This window comes from Cornus florida, unplaced genomic scaffold, assembly GCF_030987335.1.
Source record: "Cornus florida cultivar Cherokee Brave unplaced genomic scaffold, ASM3098733v1 CherokeeBrave_3.0.0_Hap2_Chr10, whole genome shotgun sequence".
NCBI classification, from domain to species: domain Eukaryota; kingdom Viridiplantae; phylum Streptophyta; class Magnoliopsida; order Cornales; family Cornaceae; genus Cornus; species Cornus florida.
The window spans coordinates 101,173,359-101,200,581 of record NW_026775580.1 but is presented as its reverse complement, the minus strand read 5'-3'; the positions used below and the strand labels follow the sequence as shown (position 1 = coordinate 101,200,581).

At 36.0% G+C, this 27,223-nt stretch overlaps 1 protein-coding gene across 4 annotated transcripts in view; it reads left to right on the top strand.

The window, feature by feature from the left end:
- Positions 1 to 27,223, top strand: part of LOC132276430 (glycine--tRNA ligase, chloroplastic/mitochondrial 2) — a 41,374-nt gene that overhangs the window by 4,814 nt on the left and 9,337 nt on the right. For all 4 annotated transcript variants that reach the window (XM_059777844.1, XM_059777845.1, XM_059777846.1 and 1 more), the window contains exons 9-28: positions 52 to 122; positions 10,230 to 10,346; positions 10,450 to 10,551; positions 11,310 to 11,436; positions 13,590 to 13,673; positions 13,868 to 13,954; positions 14,241 to 14,342; positions 14,901 to 14,964; positions 16,351 to 16,406; positions 18,876 to 18,947; positions 19,898 to 19,980; positions 21,665 to 21,713; positions 22,038 to 22,100; positions 22,206 to 22,295; positions 22,376 to 22,462; positions 23,668 to 23,739; positions 23,843 to 23,901; positions 24,373 to 24,466; positions 24,856 to 25,074; positions 27,013 to 27,107. In XM_059777844.1, the coding sequence (XP_059633827.1) occupies positions 52 to 122; positions 10,230 to 10,346; positions 10,450 to 10,551; positions 11,310 to 11,436; positions 13,590 to 13,673; positions 13,868 to 13,954; positions 14,241 to 14,342; positions 14,901 to 14,964; positions 16,351 to 16,406; positions 18,876 to 18,947; positions 19,898 to 19,980; positions 21,665 to 21,713; positions 22,038 to 22,100; positions 22,206 to 22,295; positions 22,376 to 22,462; positions 23,668 to 23,739; positions 23,843 to 23,901; positions 24,373 to 24,466; positions 24,856 to 25,074; positions 27,013 to 27,107 (1,793 nt within the window). The remainder of the gene's footprint in view (positions 1 to 51; positions 123 to 10,229; positions 10,347 to 10,449; positions 10,552 to 11,309; positions 11,437 to 13,589; positions 13,674 to 13,867; positions 13,955 to 14,240; positions 14,343 to 14,900; positions 14,965 to 16,350; positions 16,407 to 18,875; positions 18,948 to 19,897; positions 19,981 to 21,664; positions 21,714 to 22,037; positions 22,101 to 22,205; positions 22,296 to 22,375; positions 22,463 to 23,667; positions 23,740 to 23,842; positions 23,902 to 24,372; positions 24,467 to 24,855; positions 25,075 to 27,012; positions 27,108 to 27,223) is intronic.

The window sequence follows — 27,223 nt, the reverse complement described above, 5'->3', positions numbered from 1 at the left end:
CTTCTTTTCCTTACATGTGTCCGTCTGAAATTTGTTCAAACTAATGTGCAGGGAGTAGATCATTTCAAGAAAATTCAATATGCAGATGGAATTACATATGGAGAGCTGTTCCTAGAGAATGAGTAAATTAACCATTTGAATTACTAATTTACTTTGTGAAGAGTATTCTGACAACACACACTGCAATGCAAATTTGGATGGCAAATGGTGACCAATCAAACTAACTAATAAAGAAAGAAAATTCATGAAATGCTTAGAACATGGTAAAAAGAAATTAATTCGCTGATTGTAATTAATATCTCTGTTATTGAAGCAGTATTATGTTCTCAAATTCTTAAAGACAGCACAAGAACATTTGCTACCCCATTTATTGTTGACTTTAAGATATAATCAAATCAAAAGTACATGATAAAGAAGAAGAAAAAGAGAAGAAAGCGGATGAGAGAAAAAGAGAAAGAGATGGGGAAAGAGAGAGAATGAAATAATACTTTCATCCTTCCACCACATTCTATTTATAGTAACAAGTTTCAGAATTTACACATTAGCACCAACATTATCTAAGTAAAAACAAATAAGCCCCTGACAACACTCCCCCTCAAGCTGGTGCAAAGATATCTATCATGCCCAGCTTGACTAACATATTTTGCAAGCAAGTCTTGCTCACACCCTTAGTCAAAACATCAGCAACCTGATCATGTGTATTGACGTATGGAGTACAAATCAGCCCAATACGAAGCTTTTCCTTGATGAAACGTCGATCGACTTCAATGTGCTTTGTCCTGTCATGTTGAACTGGATTGTGGGCAATGCTAATAGCAGCCTTGTTGTCACAATACAACTTCATTAACTTGCGAACAGGATAACCCAACTCATCCAACATCGTACGTAGCCATAACAACTCACAAAGTCCATGTGCCATGGATCTGAATTCAGCCTCTGCACTAGATCTAACTACTATAGACTGTTTCTTGCTTCTCCATGAAACAAGATTACCTCCAACAAATGTGCAATATCTTGAAGTAGATCGTCGATCTGTTACAGACCCTCTGCGCAATCAGCATCAATATAGGCTTCAACATGTAAGTGGCCATGACTGCCAAAAAATATCCCCTTACCAGGTGAACCCTTGAGGTAGCGAAGAACATGATGAGCTGCCTCAAGGTGAGGTGTATGTGGAGCATGCATAAACTGACTAATCACACTAACAACGTAGGCAATATCCGGGCGTGTGAGAGATAAGTAAATCAGTCTCCCAACCAATCGCTGAAATCTTCCCATGTTTTCTAATGGGTCTCCATTTACATCATTAAGCTTATGGTTTCGCTCAATGGGAATATCAATTGGTCTAGCTCCAAGCCTGCCTGTTTTAGCCAACAAATCTAACACATACTTCTGTTGAGAAATGAACACCCCTTTTTTCGATCTGCACACCTTGATGCCAAGAAAGTATCTCAATGATCCGAGGTCTTTAACCTCAAACTCTGTCCCCAAGAGTGACTTCATTCGACGAATCTCTTCTGGATCATTTCCAATAATAACAATATCATCAACATATACAATAAGGGTAGTGGTGCAGCCCTGGTGCTTCTTGATGAAGAGAGTATGATCTGTCTGACTCTGTGTGTACCCTACTCTTTTCACAGCAGTACTGAACGTCTTAAACGAAACATGTGGTGACTGCTTTAACCCATATAAAGCTTTATTTAGCTTGCACACTAAATTTTGACCATTAGCAAGCTTAAACCTTGGTGGCATAGTCATATACACCTCTTCCTCCAAGTCACGATGAAGGAAAGCATTCTTTACATCCAGCTGATGTAAGGGTCAATTCAAATTAGCTGCCAAAGAAAGAAGAGCACGTATAGTGTTCATCTTGGCAATTGGAGCAAATGTTTCCAGATTTCAATTCCATAGGTCTGAGTGAAGCCCTTTGCAACTAACCGAGCTTTATATCTCTCAATTGTTCCATCTGCATGATACTTTATTGTGTAGACCCATTTGCAACCTACTGGTTTCTTACCCTTAGGTAATGGAACAATATCCCAAGTACCATTCTTCTCAAGGGCCTTCATTTCTTCAAGCAGAGCTTTCTTCCATGGAGTTTGACTGATAGCATCTGAAACACTAGAAGTAATAGATATAGAGGAGATACACGAAGTGAAAGCACGATATGTTGGAGATAAGGCATCATAGGATACAAACTGAGATATAGGATGCTTTGTACAACTACGAACACCCTTACGATAGGCAATATGGACATCAAGATCAACAGGAATGCTATTGGGAAAAGAATCAGGAGTATCAATGTCAACTAAGGAATTACCTGGATTGAGGGAGACTTTTTTTTTTTTTTGATAAGTCTGGATTGAGGGAGACTTCTTGGTCTTGGGGTGAGTCAATAACTTGTTTTGCCTTCCTAGTGTAGATAATTGGATGTTTTCCTTGCTGCAAATCATTTTGCAAATCATTAGTGTTAGGAGGACTAGACATAGGCACCTCAGTAAGAAGCTTTCCTTGAATGGGAACAGGCAAGGGAAGGGGGTGGTCCCTTCGAATGGACAACGGATTCTCTACCTGTATAGTAGTCTTCCCCTGTAGAGAATCCTAAGCAGTGGAAAAAAAAGGAACAGACTCAAAAAATGTAACATCCATGGAGACAAAGTGACGACGAGTGGTAGGGTTATAACACTGATACCCTTTCTGAGTGGTGGAGTATCCAAGAAAGACACATCGGATTGCCTTAGGGTCCATTTTGTCCTTGCGATGATGAATGTGAACATAACAAACACAACCAAACACTTTCGGAGGGGCAATAAACAAGGCAGTGTCATGGTGTAAGACAGAGAAGGGGGATTGATAGCCAAGAACCTTAGAAAGCATGTGATTGATAAGGTATGTAGCTGTTAAGGTTGCATCAGCCCAATAGCTTTTAGGCACTCCCATCCCAATTAGAAGAGAACGGGTCACCTCTGTAATATGACGGTGATTTCTTTCAGCTACACCGTTTTTTTGTGGTGTATCGACACAAGTTGGATCCGCGGTACGTGTGGATGTGATTAAAACTAATTCCTTGCAAACAAATCCCATCTTGGAATCTCTTCAAAACCCTTCACACCCACTAGGGTTTACACAAACTTGCCCTAGGGTTTCAACTACAAACCTAGAGCTTTACAAACCATGCTCTGATACCATGTTGACTTTAAGATATAATCAAATCAAAAGTAAGTGATAAAGAAGAAGAAAAAGAGAAGAAAGCAGATGAGAGAAAAAGAGAAAGAGATGGGGAAAGAGAGAAAGAATACTTTCATCCTTCCACCACATTCTATTTATAATAACAAGTTTCAGAAATTACACATAAGCCCCAACATTATCTAAGTAATAAAAAATAAGCCCCTGACAACATTTATCACCTTGAGAATTGTTTGTTAATCCTATTTCCTGACATATATATGGTAACTCCGGAATGCACTATAGTTTCAAGAGGCCTTTTGAGCGTGACATTTTGAGGGTCAGCTTGAGGCAAGGCTCTGGGAAAAGGTCTTGATGCATGATTTGGGGATAAGTAACATAGAGCTACTGTAGGATCAAATCTAGCATGTATCAATAAAACAAGAAAGACGTCCTATGATTTAGTGCTTGCTTTATGTGTAATTTTCTACACCATAACTAACATATTGGAACTCAATCCTTGATGAAAATGACTGTAGAGAATGAATTTTCTTGTTTGTCGGTAGCCTAAAATTTTTACAACCTCACAACAGTAATTTTTTTTGGGTCCAATTGAGATTAGTTAACTAAAGGCCAAAGAAATTTACCTGCAGAGGTTGGTGAGTTGGTCATTGAGATAATTCAGGAACTAGAAGTTTCAGATCATGTCTTTCCAGGCTTAATGATGTATATAGGTCCTTTCATTTTGAATTGGGTTGGGGCCACTTGGGTGTAATGATTAGCCAATGAAATTGCACCTGAAGTGAGTTTGATTTATGATATTTTGTAACAGACTGAAATCTAATGCTTTATGCTCTGTTTGTAAGAAAAATGGAAAAGTAAGTGGAAGGGATGATAGAAAAGATGGATGAGGCATCCCTATGGAAGGGAAGGCATCTTCCTTCCTTTTTGTTCAGTTGACAGAAGTGTTAGTAGAAAGGATAGATGACTGCACACTTTTTTTTGTTTGGTTAGAAGGAAAGGTAGGAGAGATTTTATATTTTATTACCATTATATTATACCCTTGTTATATAATTTGACCAAATTTGTTTAAGGGCGATATTGTCATTACACATTCTGCATAATAATTATCCTTCTCTTCCCTCATCTCTTCTGTCAATTTTGAGGGGATGAAAATTTATGAGTGAGGGGGGATCCATCCATCCATTGATGGAGAACAAGGCGCAACTCAAGAGCTAGAACCACATATGACCCGTAGTTATTATTGGAGAAGGGGAAAAGAAAGAATTAGGGATATTAGTAAATTAGGGTTTTTATTTATGATTATGGTTATTTTTAATAATGTTTTAAATTTAGGGGTATTTTAGTACTTTATTGTTTTAGGGTTTGTTTATATCTTGCCTATATAAAGGCTCAAATGTAATCAGACAAATCAGTTTTGAGAAATTGAATATTATCATTGAGTTTGCGAACTCCCTTTGTGTCTCTTCTCCCTTTTGTTTTTACTATTTTTAATCCCTTCATCTATCTATCTTACCTCCTTCAATCTGATTCTCATCCCCTGTCGTCTATTTTCTCATCCCCTTCTTCTAGTCTATCAATTCTTCTATTTTCTCATCCAATTCTTTCTTTATGGTTACTTGTCCTACGTCATCCATACTTCACTTTCCTCTAACTTTCCCTCCTACTAACCTTTTTTTTGTTTGGTTATAAGGAAAGGTAGGATAGATTTTATATATATATATATATTTTTGATAAGTAAAAAATATATTAGAAAAACATTCAAAAGGGGAATGCGTCCCTAATACACAAAAACGAACGAGCAAAAGTCAAACCTACGGACCAACAGAGTCCAATAGAACAAAAAAATCATCAATCGAGGAGCAAACACTGCCTCTAACATAACAGAAAAGAGAGCGAAGAATAAGAGACTTAAGGTTTGCAAAAGACGATTCCTTTCCTTCAAAATTTCAGTTATTTCTCTCTCCAAATACACCACCAAACATAGTGTGGGGCGACCTTCCAAAAATCACGAGCATGACCAGTAACAGGGCATCTTCTCCAACCGTTAATTAATTGGAAAGAGTGCTTAGGCATTACCCACTGAATGCCAAAAATACTGAATATGAGATTCCAACAATCAGATGCAACAGGACAATGCATAAGAAGATGGTTCACGGACTCACCATCAGTTTTACAGAGACAGCACCAGTTAACAATTATATTACCTCTCTTACGCAGATTATCCAATGTTAGAATTTTTTCCCCAGGTAGTAGTCCAAACAAAGAAGTTGACTCTAGAGGAGCTTTAGAGCGCCAAATACACTTCCTTGGGAAATTATGTCCAATAAAATTAGACAAACACAAGAACATGGATCGAACTTCGTATCTACCATGAAGAGAGGGGGTCCACAAAATGTCATCACAACCTCTGCCAACATCCTTCTGTCAATACAACAGGTTCAAAAAGACGCAAACTTCTGCTATCAAGATGATAACAGTCAATTATACCCTTGTTATATATTTTATCATACCCTTGTTATATATTTTTATATTTTATTACCATTATATTATATCCTTGTTATATAATTTGACCAAATTTGGTTAAGGGCGATATTGTCACTGCACATTATGTATAATAATTATCCTTCTCTTCCCTCATCTCTTATGTCAATTTTGAGGGGATGAAAATTTATGAGTGAGGAGGCATCCATCCATCCTTAACTTCCCTCCAACTTTCCCTCCTACTAAACTCAGGAAACTTGTTCTATCCCTCCATCTGTACCTCCTACCAAACCGAGCATTAATGTTTTAGTGAGAAAACATGATTCTTTCAATAAAATTTTCATCTTAAGCTCTGAGCTGGTGCACTGTATTAGAGATGGATCAGTTTTCCGACTTCATTGATGAGCATCTTCTCATTGATCTAGCAATGGAAGGTGCAACCTATACTTGGTCTAATGGCAGGGATCCAACTACTCTCTCAAGACTGGACAAATTTTTGATCTCTGGCGAGTGGGAAGAAAAATTCCCGGATGTTGTTCAGGCGATATTAGCAAGGGTTACCTATGATCATGTTCCTTTGGTTTTGGATTGTGGGAGTTTGTGTTCTCAAAGAACCCCGTTCCGATTTGAGAATATGTGGTTGAGAGCGGAGGACTTCTAAGGGAAAGTACAATTTTGGTGGGAGGGAGCGATAGTTACAGTGCGCTCAGCTTCATATTAACATAGAAGTTAAGAGCTCTCAAATTCGATCTGAAGCAATGGAATAAAGATGTTTTTGGGAATCTTGAATGGAGGAAGAATAGAGTCTTTGCTGAATTTTCTGAGATTGATTGTCTTGAGGAGGCAGGCGGGAATGTGGAGTCTCTTTGTACTAGGAGAGCTTCATGTCAGGCAGTTCTTGCTGAGATTGCTAGCATGGAGGAGATTTCGTGGCGACAAAAATCCTGGGCTCTTTGGTTGAAAGAGGGAGATCGTAACGCAAATTTTTTTCATAGACTAGCTAATGTTTCTAGAAGGAGTAATCACATAGGACACATATGGGTGGAAGTTGTGGAGCTGTGGAGGGAGGAAGAGGTGCGTAACGGGATAATTTCTTTTTATCAGAAGCTTAACAGAACCATTAGGTTGGAGACCCAAACTTGATGGACTCCCTTTTGAGGCTAATTTCTGAGATGGAGAGAGATAGGCTAGAGCTTCTTTTTACTGAAGAAGAAGTTCTAAAGGCCTTATCAAGTTGTAATGGGGACAAAGCTCCAGGGCCTGAACGGTTTACTATGCGTTTTCTGATGGAAAGTTGGGCGGTAGTGAGAAATGAGGTGATGGGTACCTTTCAGGAGTTTCATTCTACCAGTGTCTTTGAGAAGTCGCTAAATGCATCATTCATTGCCCTCATCCCTAAAAAGGGAAGCGCTTTTGACATTAAGGATTTCCGTCTTATTAGTTTAGTGGGTTGTATTTACAAACTTATAGCTAAGGTGCTTGCTCAAAGGATAGAAAAAGTTATGGATGGGGATTATCTCAGATTCCCAGAATGCTTTTGTAGACGGAAAATTCTTGATTCAGTTCTTATTGCAGGCGAATGTGTGGATTCAAGATTGTGCAGTGGTGTTCTTGGAGTTCTATGCAAACTTGATATTGAGAAAGCTTATGATCATGTAAATTGGAATTTTTTACTCTAATTGATATAAAGAATGGGATTTGGAAGTAGATGGAGGAAATGGATTGAGACATGTCTTTCGTCTGTCAAGTACTCAATTCTTGTGAATAGTTCTCTCGCTGGTTTTTTTGGGTGCACTCGGGGTATAAGATAAGGTGATCCATTGTCATCTTTCCTCTTTCTAATTGTTATGGAGGGCTTAATTAGACTTATGTGCAGGGCAGAGGATCTTGGTCTCATTAAGGGATTTAGGGTAGGAAGAGATATAGTCCATCAGGTGGAGATTTCTCATTTGCTATTTGCAGATGGCACCTTGGTTTTTTGTGATGCAGATGTGTCACAACTTAGATATTTGAGGTGCATCTTGGCTTGTTTTCAGGCGGTTTCCGGGCTAAAGGTAAATGTGGCTAAGATTGTGCTTGTCCCGGTTGGGAATGTTCATGATATCTCTTCTTTAGCTACAGTACTTGGGTGTAGGGTGAGTTCCTTTCCTATTCCTTATTTGGGTCTGCCCTTAGGGGTCTCTTCCAAGATAGTGGGGAGTTAGGATTCTGTGATTGACAGGTATGCAAAGAGGTTAGCAGGATGGAAGAAGCAATATTTGTTTAAGGGGGGCAAAGTAACTCTTATCAAGAGCACTTAATTAACCCTTCCCACATATTTTCTATCTATGTTCCAAATTCCATGCTCCGTTGCTGATAGGATTGAAAAAATTTAAAGGGATTTCCTTTGGAGCGGAAGGGGAGAAGAGTTCAAGTATCACCTTGTCAGATGGGAGCAAGTTTGGAAGCGTATGAAGTTGGGTGGTCTTGGTATTAGATGATTGATTCCTTTTAATCAAGCTCTTTTGGGCAAATGGTTGTGGAGATTCGGGAAGGAAAGACATCGTCCTTGGCGAAGCTTAGTCTCTTGTCGGTATGGGGAAGACGTTGGCAGTTAGACTACACGTCCTGCTTCTATTGCGGGAGGAGTTGGGGCATGGAAATCTATTCGGAAGGGATGGGACGCCTTCTCCTCTCATATTAGATTTAAAGTTCGTGATGGTAGTTGCGTTCGTTTTTGGGAAGATTTTTGGTGTGGGGATCATAAATTATTTTGTACATTTCCCAGACTATACAGTATTGCAGCTGATAAACATGCCTACGTAGCTGACTGTTATCGGCTTGATAATAGTGGGATTGCGTGGAATGTGCATTTTTGGCGTTCATTTCAAGATTGGGAGCTGGATGAGGTGAGTATTTTTCTGGACCAATTGTATCGGCAAGAAGGAATTGGCAGGGGTTAGGACAATTTGACATGGATTCCCTCTTCTCACGGTCGTTTTGAAGTAAGATCTTTGTTCTTATGTCTGTCTAATTTTGTCAGCGCTGACTTCCCATGGAAGACCATATAGCGCTCTATGGCTCCTACTAGGGTGGCATTCTTTGTTTGGACCGTTGTTTGGGGTAAGATACTGACGATTGATAATTTGAGGAAGAGGTGAAATTGTTTTGTTAATTGGTGTTGCCTATGCAAGCAAGATGGGGAGTTAGTTGATTGTTGGAATCTTATTCTTGGATTGTTTGGCTTGTGTTGGGTAATGCCATGTTCAACTAAGGAATTGATTCATGCCTGGAGAGAATGTCGTGTGAGTAAGAGTGTTCGTGATTATTGGAGAACTGTCCCACATTGCGTCTGGTGGTGCATCTGGAAGGAGAGAAATAGTAGAATGTTTGAAGGGAAGGAGTCGTCTACGGCGACACTGAAACTTGTTATTATTCGTTCTCTCTTTAGTTATGTGAAGAGGAGTTCTTGTTCCTCTTTTGATGACTTAATTACTTTTTTGGATTCTTTGGGGCCTTAGACCTCGGTTCCTCTAATGTTTAAGGGACGCGTTCCCCTTTTGAACGCCTTTTTTAATTCATTATTACTTATCAAAAAAAAAAAAAAATTTAAATTCATGTCCTAATCTTTTTGAGACTGGCTGAAATCTCAAGGATCACATTTCACTTTCTAGTAGGATGGACGGTTTTCATAAATTTAAGAAAGTTCAAGAATTTAATTTATTTTTGCAAGGTTCAATATGATGTAAATTGGCAGGTATCTAAGTATACAACTATTTATTATACTTCTTGATAAAAGGGAAAAGCGATGTAGATCTTTTTGGCTAAGCCCTTAGTAGCTAAGGAGTATAGAATTGCAAAATTCTCTGTAAATTTTACCAGTAATGTTTTTTTTCCCCCCTGATAAGTATAAATTTTACAAGTAATGTTAGTAGTTTACTTCAGTGAAAAAGGAAAATGAACAAATGAGTTGATTCAGTTGAAAATATATATACACCTTTTTGTTGTCATAAAAACAATTTTTTTTTCAAAGATTATAGAATAGAAATTCCTTACTCTCACTCAACTAATAAAAAAAAAAGTTTTTTTTTTTTTTTTTTTTTTTTCTCTATGTTCATCTTGCATATGACACCTACCTCTGTATATTTGGGTCAATTGGACTTGTTCATTGTTCTTTTTCATCTCTTTCATTGATAATACAATGATTTGAAGGCCAAACCTTTATTTTTTCCCCCAAGTGGCCAGACCTTTATTAGGCGTGCGCTCTAATATATATGTATATTTTGATGCTGTGCACGGGTGATATGCTTTTTATTAGATCCAGTTAAAATATTGAATCTTTGGGAGGCCCTTCCAAGAATCTGGAATTATGTTTTGCATGCCCACCTTCTTTATTTATTTATTTTTACTATGATTTAGATATTTAAAAAAGTGTACTGTTTAGTAGTCATAATCTGTGAACTTCCTGTCCTCTTTGCTGTCTTTTTCACTTCAGAATATCAACTTTCTCAAGTTTGGTCATGCCTCTTTCTTTACTGTGTTAAAAAAAGGTTTTGTATCTTTTGTATCTGTTTCAGGAAGGAAATGAGTGCATATTATCTAGAGCATGCCAGTGTTGATCATATAAAAAAACACTTCGATTATTTTGAGGAAGAAGCTCGGTCTTTGCTTGATCTAGGACTTGCAATACCTGCGTATGTATTAGAATTTCATGTCCCTTCTATTGTATACCATATATGTTCAGAATCTTTTAGTCAAAATTCTCTACTAATTAGTATTTTCTCTGCAACGTGCTAGGTATGATCAGCTTTTAAAGACATCTCATGCTTTTAACATCTTAGATTCTCGAGGCTTTGTCGGGGTAACTGAACGTGCTCGTTATTTTGGTCGGATGCGTAGGTGAGGTTACTTTTCTGTTCCTTCCCCGCCCCCAAAGAAAAAAAACACAAATAAAAGTTGGTCAAAGTGATCTTTTAGAGTTAAACATTCTAAAGTTCAAAGGCTTCTGGGTGCTGTTGAGTTTTTAACTACCAGTAGTTTCGTGGAGCTTCACATTTGATTGAATTGGAAGTGATGTGATTTTCCAGTTTCATGAAACCAATGTCCAAGTTTGTGATCAAATTTTTTGGAATTCTGTAGGACTCCATCTCTTTTGTCAGGAAATGCAATAGGCATGATTATATATACTATATATTGTCTAGTGTCTTCGTCTCTTTTGTCAGGAAATGCAATAGATGTGATTATATATTGTCTAATGTCTTGTTTCTTATTTGTGTTTATTTCTGCAAATGTTGATGTTCTTCTTCTCTCTCTTTCTCTGGTGTTTTTTTTATTTTATTTATTTATTTATTTATTTTTTTAAACTTCATTTTTTTAGTTTTACCTTGGCAAGTAACTCACACATTCATTTTTTGCCCCTCTGTACCCTTGACCTTCCACTTTAGAAAGGTAGAGCAGATACCACTGACTACAGTTCTTAGTAGTGAATTACTTTATTTTTATTTTTTTTATGTATAATTCCATATATATGGTGGGTTGTTAGACTTTAGATTTCATTCTTTCTACTATAATTTTTGACAGGCTTCAGAATTTTGTACTCTACTGATCCTCCCAATTTCCTTTCATTTTATTTATTAGATATATTTTTTCTTTTTCAGTTTAGCTCGTCAATGTGCTCAACTTTGGTTAAAGACAAGGGAGTCTCTTGGCCATCCTCTGGGTACTATTTCTGAACCTGACCCTCTTGCTTGCCCAAAAGAAGTCCTGGAGGCAGCAGTTAATAAGGTTTGGTTAGGGCAACTTAAATGTTTTCGCTAGCTGTCCCCCCCACCCCCTCTCAAAAATAATAAATAAAAAGAAAAATGTTCTTCTTGCTCTTTTTCTTTTTCCCACTTACACATGGATTTATTGTTTCCTAAATTCTCTTGGAATTTTCCATTATCGGTCATCCTCATACTGATTCTGTGGTTTAGTTGACAATATAATCTTCAGTAGATTTGATCCCGTATTATGATTGTTGTTGTTTCTAAATTGTAACTTGTAATTAGGGGCGGAGGGAGGGGTGGCCATGGCCCCCCAATTTTTTTTGGAAAACTATATTTATGGTATAATCATTAATGGTGATTTTCTATAGAAAATTAAAATTGGTTCCCCAATTTTTAATTTTTAATTTATTTATGGTTAGCTTGTGGTTATAAAGGTGGATTGAAGATGAATTTATTTGTAAGCCCTTCAAACTTTAAAGAATCTTTTGATTAAAAGAATGCAGATTTAGTACATTATTTTTTAAAAATATATTATTGTAATCCTTGCTAGAAGCCTGGAACATACTCTTATCTATTCATATATACACACATATACATATATTATTTGTCATGAATTAGAGAGAAGGAAAAAAAGCTTGACACTTGACAAACTCAATGGTTCGTCTCCCCATTTTCTAGTCATATGATTTGTAAACATACTTTTAACAAAATTCATTAAAAATGCACTACAAAAAGAAAAAAAATATCATTACAATTATTTAATTTTAATTTTATATAAGTTTCCAACCCAAACCCCCCCCCCCCCCCCCCCCCCCCCACACACACACACACACACCCACACCCACACCCAAAATAATAATTTCTGGCTCCGCCCCTACTTGTAATGCCAAACTCAATGGTTCCTCTCCCCATTTTCTGGTCATATGATTTATAAACATACTTTTAACAAAATATGTTAAAAATGCACTACAAAAAGAAAAAAAATATCTTTACAATTATTTTTATATTTTATATTAGTTTTGCTCTCCCCCCCCCCCCCCCCCCCCCCCCGGAAATAATTATTTCTGGCTCCGCCCCTGCTTGTAATGCAGACCTTGGATTGCTTGAACTTCTAGAAATTCTCAAAAATTTTATGTATGTGATTTTAGCGTACTAATCAATTATGTTTTCATGAATGCCAAACAGAAAACAGAGGAAGGAAATTGAAATCAGGCCACCTTAAAGAGAAAAGATTGATTCACTCAATCATCTAATGTAACCACAAGTTAGGAATAGTACCAAAACAGTCTAGCAAGCACAAAAAAGTAAGAAGGCCACTAAAATTATCTGTGTTTAAATACTGAAGAGTAGATATAGTGCAGAAGAGGAGAAGAATGGAGAATGAAAGTAGGTTAAAATCTCATAGTAATGTGTAGTGCAAGGGAGGCAACAAACCATGTAGACAAAGCTTCCATCTGGGCGTTCTCATTTTGGCCATACTTCTTATTTTCTTTTATTTATTTATTATTTTATGATAATATGATGTCTCATGACTTTCCAGAATTCTGAGTTATCAAAAAGAAAAAGGTCTTTAGACTAGGAAAAAAGAAAAAGGACTTTCGAGGGTTATATTTGAGAGTTTTAACTGTGTATAAAAAATTATGTTAGTGTGTAGAGCTTAGATGTTTTCCCTTTTGATCACTATCTATTTTTGAATACTTTTATCAGTTATTATTTTGTTTTGAAGTGACAATTAGGTAATTGTTTTGTTATTCACTTTGTTAAAACTTTATGTATAGCATTTTTGGAATTAATTTTGTGTTCTTAGGTTTTTGAATATCTTGATGGATGTGAAATGTTTTTTCCTCATCAGAGTCGTTTTTATTTTTTTCTGTTTCTTCGTTTGTTTCCTTGCCATTGTTGAAGGTGTTTTTTGGTTTTGTTTTTATTATTTTCTACGATCTATTTTCTTATTGGGGATAGTTAAGAACTAGGATCTATCATCCTCCTTTCCTTATTTTCAAAAGATAATGGAACCTAGTAAAGTAACAAAAAAACTCAGATATCCAACTTCAGTTGGACTATTATTAACTTCAAAAAATTTTAGTCTAATCTTGACAGTGAAAGAAACTTTTGTTATAAATTTAATACCGTTCTTTTGATTAGTTTCCATCTGATTATTATGTTACACAGGTGGCTGCGGAACCAAGGTTGTTTATTCTTGAAATTGGGACAGAAGAGTTGCCATCTCATGATGTAGTTAATGCAGGCCAGCAAGTATATAGTTCATTTTCGCATAAGCAATAGTACCTATTACATTGTTTTCTCTCTGTACTTACTCTTCCATTCTTTTTTGGTAGTCCAAGAATGAATGAATTTGTCATAACTCAATGTATGTAGTTATCGGCAAATTTTTTGTACTTCCATTTAATTGCTATCTGCTGACCATTCTTCTGTTCTGGTCATCGCAGCTTAAAGATCTAATTGTGCAGTTATTGGAAAAACAAAGGTTGGGCCATGGTGAAGTGCAAGCATTTGGCACACCACGCAGACTTGTGGTACTGTTTTATTCATCTATTCTTCTGGTTTTGTTGACAGTGTCTTGGTTTTATGTTGACATTGTATTTGGAGAACGAAATAGTTTATCAGTGTTAATAGCCTGATTTTGATCTACAACATATTTAGATGGTTTCAAATCCATGAGGGTTTGGTTATAAGTTTGAGTTTCCTCTACAAATTATATAGAGGCAATTCTGTGTTTCATTTCTACATTTTATTGTCCTCTCAACATTGTATATCTTTACATTGTTAATTTTGAAAAGCTGTTTTGTATGGTATTTGCAGGTTCGTGTAGAGAGCCTCTGCCCTAGGCAAACGGAAAATGAGGTTGAGGTCAGAGGACCTCCGGTTTTAAAGGCTTTTGACCATGAGGGAAATGCTACAAAGGTATTTTGCCATCCTGTTTACAGAAGTTTTTCATGCTTTACAAAAGTGGATATCAGTCTGATTTATGTAGTTGGATTACTAATGCCAATACTATAATGTGTTAGCATTGAATTTGACGCATGTCTAGGGATGCAATGGGCTGGGTTAGTCGGTCAACTCACCCTTCCTGAATTGGGCTGAGGTGGGTTTGGGAACAGAATGTACTCTTGCAGATGATGTTGACACATTGCATTCCTGCTTCAAATTCACCCCACTTTCCATTTCTAAGCATTTGATGCCATTATATTGTTGTTTTATGTTTATATAGATAATCATTTCTACATGTGGATGTAAGTGTGGGCTCGCACACGAGTGAAATTTCTCTCATGGAAGGAATTTTTTTCCTTTTGTGTGTGTTACTCAGACAAAAATACCATTCCATGCCTCATACTATATCAAGGATATTAATGTTCACATTCTCTCTCGTTTAACATTAGAATTTTAACCTAACCGCATCTCAGTTGTTGCCATATATCGTACTAATTGCCTTTCGGTTAATCAATTCTTAATACTTGTCAGGCTGCGGAAGGTTTTTGCCGTAGATACTGTGTACCTCTGGACTCCTTATACAGAAGGGCCGATGGTATGTTATTCAAAATGCATGCGCACAATATTTTTCAAATTTGCTCTCCATTCTAATTTCCTTTTTCCGAAGTTACTTATTTCAATGTATTCTTTCACCCTATTTTGTAGGTTTGATTCTTTAACATACCAAAATAGGATTGAAAAAAAGGGGAAAAATATATTAAAATGAAGCTGTAAAATATTTATGCAGGGTTATGAGATTTCACGTCATATTGAGGCTCGATCCCTTGAGTGAGTGAGGGGTCATCTGTCTCACTTCTGATCTGAGTACTAGGGCATCTTGTCCTTCTATCCAAGTTCAGTTCATGAATTGGGGAATAGTCGGAAGACATCCCAGTGCATAATAAATACATCCTTGGGGTTTCACTATAGTGCCATGAAGTCTCTACTAACATGACACGATTGATTCAACGGGTCCAATAGGGTTAAACAGGTTAATTCATCAAACCTGAACACGATCTGTTTGCTTTAAAGGGTTAATGTGTTGACACAATAATGCACGGGGCATGATCAAGGTCAACCCAAACACGCTAATTAATTCATGTTGAGTTCAAGTTGTGTTGATTGGTTGTGTCAAACTTTGTCATCCTTAAGCTTAACTATAAATACGAGTGTGAAGATGTACAATGTTACCTAGCTAGTTACAAACTCCTCAGAATCAGTTGTCCGTTGAATTGCCTTTTGATGGTAGCATACAGACAGCCCATACGTTGCCTCAGAATCACTAGCCACTACTTCCCCTTAATGCAATCACAGCCTAGTGAAACACCTTGTCTGCACAGTGCTTGTCATCTGCCAAGCAGTTCAATACTAAAACCAATTAATTCCAGCAAGGTACTTCACACTTTTGGTATGAGAGGGGGGGAACTAAAGAGAGTTTAATTTGGGTGGTGGTGGTTGTGGGGGGTGGGGGGGAACAAGGAATGTCCAAAACTTGGTGACCTCATTGTCATTAGTCTGGGCAACCCAATCAAACATGAAGCAAACTTCAGTGATATCTCTGCATCACATCCATTTTTTTTCCCTTTCAAACAAGTTTTGTATGGAGAATTAATAGTTAATACACTAATATGGTGGCCTAGTATGAGTTGTATTATTACTTAAATGTCACTTGCTGCACATTGTTTGATAATCAAAGTGATGCCTTATGTGAGACTTATGCCTTATCTAGTCGGGACATCGACTGCCCTCTCACTGAAGGCTGTCTTTATGTGGTTAGAGTTCATCATCAGGTGAAAGGACTTGGCCTTAACATCATCACATGCTTCATTTTTAAGAAATTCAACTTTTCTTATATATAAAGAACTATACATTTTTTAAATTGATATTTCTCTAATTTTGATGTTCACATTGGATAAGTTGTGTTTGGTATTTATCATTGCAGGGAAAACAGATTATGTTTATGTTCGTGTGATGGAATCTACACGACTTGCTGTCGAGGTATATTTCTGAAATTTCTCCTTTGCTTGTGTTGTTGATGTACGTTTGTTTACTTTTCTTGAGCCTTTCTTTTCAGTTGATCACTTTCTTTGCTTCTTTAATCAGTTTCGATGTTAAAAAAATGCTCTTTATTTTGAGAACCTTCCAAGTCCGTGATATAAAATTTCAAGATTAAATTAACACCCCAATATGACAAAGGTCAAATTCAAGTAGGTCCGAATTTGACATTAAACTTGTTATATATGGTACTTTGTATATTTCATTTAACATGCATAATATTAAGATGATTTTGTAACTGTATTCCCCTGATTACTCAGTTTATTAAGTTAAAAGCAGTAGGTTTTTTAAATTCTTTTGAATTAGTATCTTCAAATCAGATACGTTTAGAATGTTTTGTAACTGAATTCCCCCGATTACTCACTAAGTTCATTGAGTTAAAAGCTTTTAGTATTTTTGTTTCTTTTTAATTAATATTTTGAAAGCAGAAAACTTTTGATTTAGGCCAAATTTCTTCCATATTCAATCTGCAAAAGCCATATTGTTTGTCTTACAATCATGCAATCCTGAATGTTAATTTTGTAACTGTCAACCCTTTTGTCATCTCGAATTTGGTGGGATGAGCAAGAGTTACTGGGCTTTTTCTTGTGATATGTGTACAGGTACAATGAAAAGAATAGACAATACAAAACAAACATATAAGAAGGTTGATGGTGATCATAAATTTGCATCCTTGGAGTGTATGCTTATATATCCACAAAAGAAGTAATGCATTGAGTGCTGTTGGGAGGGGGGAAGGGTCTCTGAGTTTTTTTTATGCCATGTTCTATGTTTTCTTTTATATTATTCAAAAAAGCACATCTATTGTTGGGCTCTTCCCCTGTTATAAAGGAGTTTATCATAGAGTGAAAGGGAAAACTCAATTATGTAAATTCTCTTGAGCAAGTCTCCCATTTATTGGGAGGTCATTCCAAGGTGTATGCCTTCCTCAAATCATGACTGATTGTAGGGAGTCTTCTCATGGGAGTTGACATTCCTTCAGTTTGAATGATTAAATATTCCCTCGCATTTTCCTTGGTTCTTACTTGTTAGCAGGGTATCAAATATCAACCATTATGTAACATAATGCACATGGCATTAGTACTGCTTGAAGGGTTTCTCATTCAGTCCCTTATTGATAAATATGTGCAGAGAAAATTCACAGAGCACCCACTGTTGCACAACTTTATCAGCCATTACACTATAGAATCCAAGCTTTGGTGAAACCATGTCTCATCTTTGCACTTTTTTTTTTTTAAAATCATATTCTACTCTCTTCTAAGACACCCAAACTCATGCTGGAGGTTGAATGTACTGGTTTGGAGGTTAGAACAATAGGATCCAAGTAATTTTCAGATCTAGGCTCTTGGGCCCATCAGATCCATCTGATGTATCTTTAGTTTCTTAATATAATATAGCATGAATATTTATGAACGCACACTTAGATCTTTGGTTTAAAAGAGGGTTAGGATCATTAAGAACCTGCGCATCATTCTATTTGGTCGTAAAGTCATGAATCAATGGGTTATGATGTTGTTTAGCTGGTTTATGACGTAGAGATGCATTTTTAGGTTTTTTATTTTTTATTTTTTATAAATATTTTTATTTAAAAAGTACATTACCCAGTATATATTCCACATTCCCACCTATGTGGGATGTTGTGAGGGGAAGATTGGATCAACTAATGTTTTGCCATTATTTTGCTGTAATCTCTTAAACTTAACTCACTACTTCCTGATTTAGTTATTAATTATACTAGGTTTTTTTGGTTGTTGTGATGATCTTCACAAATTATGCTACTATCTTCTTAGTTTTCTTAAAACCAAAAATTCCAATAAAGCAAGCAAATATCTTCCATCTAACAAAAAAAAAAAAACAATATACGGCTGTAATAAGTAACAAAAAATTCCAATTGCACCTTGATTGATACTCCCAATATTGTTACCCACGGCTGTTACTGTTACTGTTACCTACTCCTTTTGGGCCCAGTCAGCATATGGGCATTCCATATTTGGCCCATTATTAAGATTCTTAAGTCAGTTAGGGCTGTCAACTGGATGGCCTTCCCAGTTTTACCGCCTGTATTGTGAAATTTGCCTGTGAACAAATCCTCAGGGATGAGGCATATCCATATGGTTGTCCAATAAATGCTGAACATTATTAGGACAACACGACTTGTACCCTACATTTTGTCTGTTTTCTTACTGATAGGTGGAACTCTATTATGGATTTGCCCTTTTTTGATATATGCCTTCAGCCGTGAAATTATAAGCACTATCTGAATTGGTGGTTAAATAAATTGCTTAATTTGTGGATTTATTGAAGCCTGCTTTGTCATATGTGGGATATGCATCCTAATGAGTCTGAGGATGTCTACATTGAAGGATCTGCTTAATTTTATTTCTAGAAATATTTTGTTTTTGCTTTTGCTAGGTTTTATCTGAAGATTTGCCTAGTACTATCGCTAAGCTAACATTCCCGAAGTCAATGCGCTGGAACTCGCAGGTGAGTGATATTTTACCAATGAGCTTCAATTTTGGATGCTTACTTTTTTATTCAATGGGTTGGCAGTTCCTATGTTTTTTGAATAGAAGTGTTTACAGAGAATGTCTTGTATTGAATCTATTTTTTTTTTCTTGGTTGGTACTCACACACACATGCCTCCACTGAGGCTTGAACAACTGACCTCTCTTTGGGAAGGGCCTGATACCGCTAGGCTACTAGCCCATTGGTATTGTATTGAATCTATTGACCAGTCTTTTCATTTTATATGTTTCAATGGATAGAAGTCGAAGTTCATGCTTATTTTGGAGATGTGGTGTCCTTCCACTAAACTAAGATTACTTGCTGAATGGTTCCATATCTTGTTTGTTACTAGCAATATGCATTCTTATAAATTCTTTCATCTGTATATGGAGGGCTGGGAATAGGGATGGTAAAAACTGGATACAATTTGATTAAAACTTGTTATGAGATCCTTCCTTTTGATGCTTTTGATCCTTCTGCTGGAATAAACAATTGAAAATTAAACTGCTTTAATCTGATGTATCTATATGATTTGAATAAAACTTGTTGTGAGATACTTCCTTTTTATGCTTTTGATCCTTCTGCTGGAATAAACAATTGAAAATTAAACTGCTTTAATCTGATGTATCTGGTGCCATTTTTCGGAATGAGAGTATAAATCCAGCAAATAAAGCCATGTAAATAGCTTTCCAAATTTTCCTGCTATCATAGTAACGAGGACTTGAGAAATTGTTAATGTTATAATGGTTGTCAATCATATATGTAAAACAAAATTAAACTATATCAGTGGGTGGCAATTTTCTGTTTTAAGTCATACTTCCACATATTTTATTTTTACTATGTGTTCAGAAGAAGTCTATCATCCATTGGATTATCCACTTTTACTTATTAAACTGAATGTGTTTTATTAACTTGCTAGCATTATGCAGGTTATGTTTAGTAGACCTATTCGTTGGATTTTGGGCCTCCATGGTGAAGTGGTTGTTCCATTTATATTTGCCGGTGTTTTGAGGTAATTATAATACATTTCTGCTCAATTTTTTTTCTCTTTCTATTTTCTAATTTATTTTATTTTATTTTATTTTTTTATAAGCTATTTTATTAATCACTTGCATAGATATTGTGAGGTGGATAGAAGTGGTCCACTAGTGGAGGTTATCATGGACTTGGAAAAGATTTCTGTCTTTACATGTATCAATAAGAAGAAGGGCACTTGTACCTAAAATGTTTTTCTTTTTTCCATTTTTTAAGTCTTTTTGTGTCTACTATATTAAATTGTCAATTTTAATAATGAACATGTGAGGATGCCATGTTGGTTGATAGGAATAACTAGACAAGACCTTTACATATATCAATAAGAAGAAGGGCACTTGTACTTAAAATATTTTTCTTTTTTCCATTTTTTAAGTCTTTTTGTGTCTACTATATAAAATTGTCAATTTTAATAATGAACATGTGAGGGTGCTACGTTGGATGATAGGAATGACTAGACAAGATAAGATTAATGATGAACATGTGAGGGAACATTAGATATAGCGCCTAAACGATAAAATTTGAGAAAGTAGACTTAGGTGGTACGATCACATTCATCATAGACCCTGATGATGCGTTAGAAGAGGAAGAACTGTTTGCCTAGAAGGTAAGCAACAGAAGCCGACCAAAACTTACATGGGGAGGAAGTAATTAAATGCTTTTAAAAAACTAAATCTAAGAGAAGGCACGGTATACAATAGGAAGGAATGGAAAAAGATAATTCATGTGATTTACCAAAAAAAAAAAAAGAGAGGACAATTCATGTGGTTGACCCCATCCATATGGGATATAGGCAAGGATGATGATGCTATTAAATTGTCAATTTTAGGATGCATTTTGTTGTTTCATAGTCATTACTGCTGCTTCTACTGCTACGATTATATCGCTTCTGTTCCTAGTACTACTATTACCATCGCTACTGCTACTTTTAGGAGCTGTGTTGCTGTTTCACTATTATTATTTCTACTTCCTGCCACTACTGCTGCTCCTCCTCCAACTTCTAAAACTTCTACTGCTGCTGCTGCTACTAGTAATTGTCGTTGTTGTTATCACTGTTATTATTAGTATTATCATTAATATTTCATTATTATTTAAGAGATTAAAGGTTCGAATTACTGTTTGGCTGACTCTGAGGAACTTAAGGAAGTGGGGGGGTGTGGTTTTGTACTTATTTGGAAGTTATATTGGAGTTCTTGAGTTGAAAAAAAAATATTGGCATGCATTGATGATACCTTTTTTCTGAACTAATGGACTTCCCATGTCAGTTGCGTCTCTATGAAGCCCGGGAATAATTCAAGTATTAAATTATTTCTGGCGCTGCATGAAGTTGCTTTGACAAGTAAAAACATGTTATCATTAAATGTTCGGAAGGATGCACGTTTGCAAATATCTAAAAGATATTGTTACCAAACTTTGACTTACTAGGACCTTTCATTACAGCCTTTAGCTGAGTGCTGGAAATGTTAAATTGATTTGTAAGTTGCAAGTCAGGCTGGAATTTTTCTTATTTTGTCTATCTATTTTTTTACGTATGCTTAATGTAATATAATCCTCAAATTACAAGGTATTTCTAGAAATGCATTTCCATCTTCTGGTTTCTTTTGAGTCTCTTTTATATAAAAATTTATACGTTACATTTGGCATTTTCTAATTTTATATTGCAGTGGAAACCTCTCTTATGGTCTTCGGAATACTTCCTCACCTACTGTCAAGGTATGCTAATGAAGTTAAATTAAAATATCTATATTAACTTCCATTATCATTTTCTTCTCTTAGTATAAGTAGCAACAATATGGAGAGAAGTGTTCCTCATTCAGTTGTAAAAGTTCACTTTTCCTAATGTGTAGGTACTATTTTCTCATATTAATGTTCAATGTTGCTGCTTAGGGGCCTTTTCACTGTCTCTAATTCGAATTCTCATAACTTCCTTCGCTGTCATTATTCTATATTGTAATCGTACATTATTGGGTTAAACTTTGATGTTGGAAACAACATGTATATGTATGCATATCTATCACAAGTTCTTTTTCCCTTCAGGTCGAAAGTGCAGAATCTTATGCCAATTTAATACAAAATGCTGGAATTTCAGTTGAAATTGAGGTATCATAAGCAACAAATAATCTTCGCTGGTTTCCTCTCCTCATGTACTTTTTCTGGGCTAACGAGATTGAAAATATGGTATTTGAAAAATTCTTTTCTTTATAGGAACGCAAGAGAAAAATTTTAGTGTGTTCAAATGCTTTAGCAGGAGAGGTTAATGGATGTATTGTTATGCAGAGTGGCTTGCTTGATGAGGTAATCAACAAGTTATTGTTTTCTGTGGATTTTGTCATCACTTGGTATGATTTATAAATATCTTCCCTCATGATATTTAGGTCGCAAATCTTGTTGAGGCTCCTGTTCCAGTGCTTGGGAAGTTTAAAGAGTCCTTCTTAGAGCTACCAAAAGATCTGTTGACAATGGTAAGATATTTATTTTCAATCTCTTTTCTATTTTCCCCCTATGAAGTATTGTTTTCCCTTGGTATGCTTTGTTATTTATTGCCATAAAGATTTATCTGCATAACAAATGACAACCTTATAATTGCAGTAGAGGTTTACGGGATCTTAAGTGCTAATCCCTTTCTCCAGTAGCTACAACTAGAGTTAAGTTCTAATCCCTTTTTCAAGTAAATATAACTAGAGTAAATAGCTCATGCACCTTGTACCATAATCTTTTCTGTTCTTATCAATTCAACATCCTATTGTTGCTTTCTTTGTCAAGTCAGGATTGCTTGCAGTTCTAACTTATCCAACCCGATAAGAATCTCTTACTGCCCTAATTTTGAAGTGTTTTGTGTCTTGGAAATGATGCTTCAGTGAGACAATTGGTGGAAATGTTTGAAATAAGTATTTCAGTTTGTGGCTGATGTTAATCACTAGAGAAGCAGGTTCGTAAGCAGTGAATGCTGTTTGGTGTTTTAATGTGTCTAGGAATTAACTAGAGATTTGAGGGTACTGAATTGTAACTTGGGTTGTATATCTCTTTCTTAATAGTGGATTAGTTGCCTAGACCTAGGTCCCATGGTTTTTTAACTCTCGATTGAGGGTTTTTCCACGTAAATTCCAGTGTTCTTTATTTATTGCTTTACTGTTTTATTTATTTTATGGTTTGCATGTTTGTTTCAGTCTGACACAATCACTTGCGTATTAGTTGATTGAAACAAGTTAGTTTATTTAGTTAATCACAAGCCTCAACCTGAATACTTAACAAATAAATTTTAAATTGTTCTACAAGACTTATTCAACACTTCTATAGGTCTAGATTTGTGGACCTTGCGCGACTTTATTTCAGAGCTTTGGGTTCTGGTTCTAATATGTTTCTCACATGTAACCCATCAAAAGTAAAAAACTATTTATATATTTTTAAAAGTTTTTAATCTCAATCTCTCTCTCCACGGTTCACGCTCTAATTATTAGTGAATTTTTTTTCATCTGTTATACTGTTCCTTAAATTCTGGTGAATACTGGTTTATGTTGGCTTTACTAATGTACCTTTCTCCCATGATAACTCTTAAAGATATGCAATTTTATTTTGCCAGTTTGAGAATGGTAACACATTTTAAGTGGGGTTGCCTCTTAAGACAATCATGCCGTTATCTGATAACTAAAATCCACCGATCAAACAGGTTATGCAGAAGCACCAGAAGTATTTTGCCATCACAGATGAGGATGGAAGACTCTTGCCATACTTCATTGCTGTATGACATGGTTACCAATCATATGTGCTTTCTAATTAACTGTTGATCTTAAAGTGGATGGCTTGTAATGTTCACTAATCTGGTGACTTTGGTTTCTATTTAGGTTGCAAATGGAGCAATTGATGAGATGACAGTAAGGAAAGGAAATGAAGCTGTCCTCAGGTTGATGTAGACCTCATTCACATGTTATGCATAATAACACAGACAATTTGATGTTCAACTGTTATATAAAAATATCTTTCTTTTTAAATCAAAAGATCTCTAAATCTGCTTAGAAGTGATCTTAAATAATACTTGGATTCGAAGTTAAAACTTGCACTACCTTACCAAGAACTTGCACTAAACAGACAATTTACTCACATATCTTGTTTGTGTTTATTTGTGTGAGTCAATAATTGGGTTTCAGCGTTCCTCTATTGTGCTATTTGTAAAATTTCTTATTGAAGTTCCAGACTGGTCTAAAATCGAATATCTTTACCGAGAACTTCCACTAAACAGACAATTTACTCCCATATCTTGTTTGTGTTTATTTGTGTGAGTCAATATTTGGTTTTTAGCGTTCCTCTATTGTGCCATTTGTAAAATTTCTTATTGAAGTTCCAGACTGGTCTGAAAAATTGATTATCTTTGCAGAGCTCGCTATGAAGATGCGAAGTTTTTCTATGAGATGGACACACGGAAAAAGTTCTCTGAATTCCGAAGTGAACTGAAAGGGATTCTTTTCCATGTAAGTTATCTCATTCTATATGTGGTCTCAGGTTTTGTATTCACCCTTTGGAGAGTGCTATCATTGGTTGATTAGAAGTTTTCTTTTCTGATGGTTCATTTGGTTTTCGAGGGAAAAGGTAGATAGTATAGTTGCTACATCGCTCAAAACTTACAATTTGTTATGCACAAGTGATAGAATTAATAATTGCAAAATGCTCATTTATTTTGTACTAATGTATTAACTGACTGTTTGATATTGGTATCATTTGTGATTCCTGGTTAATAAATATCATTTGATCCAACTAGGAAAAATATATATATATATATATATATATATATATATATATATATATATTTATCATTTGATCCCTTATAACTTCAATATCCTGTTTGTGGGAAATAATACAGGAGAAGCTAGGAACGATGCTGGATAAGATGATACGTGTCCAAAATATAGTAAATGATCTGAGCTTGGCTCTAGGAATTAGTGAAGAAAAGCTGCATATTGTCCAAGATGCTGCATCGTTGGCTATGTCAGATCTTGCTACTGCTGTTGTTACGGAATTCACTTCGCTATCGGGAATAATGGCGCGTCACTATGCCCTTAGAGACGGTTATTCTGAACAGGTTGTTATACTTGCTGTAACATATATATATATATATATTTAAAAAAAAAAAAAATGTCTTTGCTCATATGTTGATCTATATTGGATCCTTTTTGTCTTTTGGGTAAAGCTGCAGTAAAAATAACAGTCGCACACTTTGGTATTGCTAATTGATCCTTGTTAATCAATGACTTATTTTATTATTCATTTTCTTGTTCAGTTAGGAAAAGTGACATAGTCCACGTTGAGGTTAATAATAGGGGAAGAGGAATACCAAACTTAGCGTGGGTAGAATTAGTTTGGAAGGATATTATAGAATGTGGATATGACCTAGGATATGACCTTAAATAAAGCGGAATGGAAATGTAAGATTCATGTTGCCAACCCTCAAGTAGTTGGGAAAAAAGCTTGGTTGTTGTTGTTTCTAATTAAGAACAAAATTACAAGAAGTAGATTGAATACTTTAATAATTATTTGGTTAGCATTTGGAAGTACTTCCTGGCTTTAGCTTTTGAAATACTTTCTTGCTCTTCTGTCTAAATGCCATTTTCAGAATTTAAGGCAACTTTACCTATAATGTGGACTGCAATAACCTGTGGATGGAATGGACCATGGTGTCACAGGGTCTTGTCCCACATCGGATTGGGTTGGGGAGGGTCTTGGACTTATAAGGGTGGGTATGCAACACCACCTAACAGCCGACAAGCTCTTGGCCTTACAAGTGTTATCAGAGCAAACCCAATCCCTTATTGGGTGTCACACCAAGCGCCCACACAAGGTGTGGGTTGTGTCTGGGTCGTTACTGGGTCTCCCTCGCTGGCAGGGTGGACAGGTGGGCAGGGTGCCCCGACTGCAATGAGGGCATCGCTGGTCCAAGTGGGGGAGAATGTTATAGGGATCTTGTCTTACATCAGATTGAGTTGGGGAGGGTCTTGGGCTTATGAGGGCGGGTACGCATCACCACCTAACAACTTAAGTTTTTCGGTTGGATGGCAAGCGCTTGGTCCATTACAGTAAAGTCAATAACGCTTGAACGTTGTACAATGGGGATAGCTTTATATAACTCATACTGATGGTTAGGTAAAACTTAAAAGTTGAAGAGCATAATTTGCCTGCTGGCTAAATTGACAGACTTGGATTAGGGATCTTATCCCACATCGGATTGGGTTGGGGAGGGTCTTGGGCTTATAAGGGTGGCTATGCATCGCCACCTAACAGCTTAAATTATTTGGTTGGATGGCAAGCGCCCGGCCCGTTGCGATAAAGTCACTTACACTGGAACACTGTACAATGGGGATAACTTTATATAATTCATACCCTATGCTTAGGTAAAACTTAGTTGAAGAGCAATGATTTGCATGCCGACTGAATAGATAGACTTTTCACACGAAATGCATGTAATGGATGCGTTTCAGTGTTTGGGAGTCGGGCCTATTTAGTCGGCTAAATATATTTAACAAAGTTGATTCATGACAATGTAGTTGTGAAGGCAATAACAATCTTTGTTTCTTTTAAGAGAAGACAATACATAAAGAATTGTTTATGAAGTACAAAGGTTTCCATTCACTTTGGAAAGCAAGCTTGACATGAGTTAAACAAGCTAAGCCACGTAACTTCTATTTTCTATTATGTCCTGAACCGTTGCATTTTTTTAGTTGTTAAAGTTTTAATATTACAGTTTTTTCTTAGTAGTGATTTAAAGGAAGAGTAATAAATAACCTCTTGAGTTTTCCAATTGTTCTGGATCGAAATCGTACCTTGTTTAAGATTTAGTGATCTGGTTTCTTGATCATCACAGTATAGGTTACTTATGGTAACACTAATTTATACATTCTTTTATGTTCTCTGGAAAAAGAAATGAATCCTTTATCGGCTGGCTGCTCATTACCCAACTGCAATATAGTCTGTATTAGAATTAACCATTGCTCATATCTTTGTTATTGTGTTTTAAATTTTTCAGATTTCGGAGGCACTGTTCGAGATCACACTGCCAAGATTTTCTGGTGATACACTTCCAAAAACTGATGTGGGGACCGTGTTGGCAATCGCTGACAGGTAAAGTTGATGTCAAAAACTTATTTTTACAATTTTCAGTGTCAATATTGCCATAAAACACTCTTATGGAGATGCATGTTTAACTTGTCCAAAGTTTTGTGTCATATTATTATGTT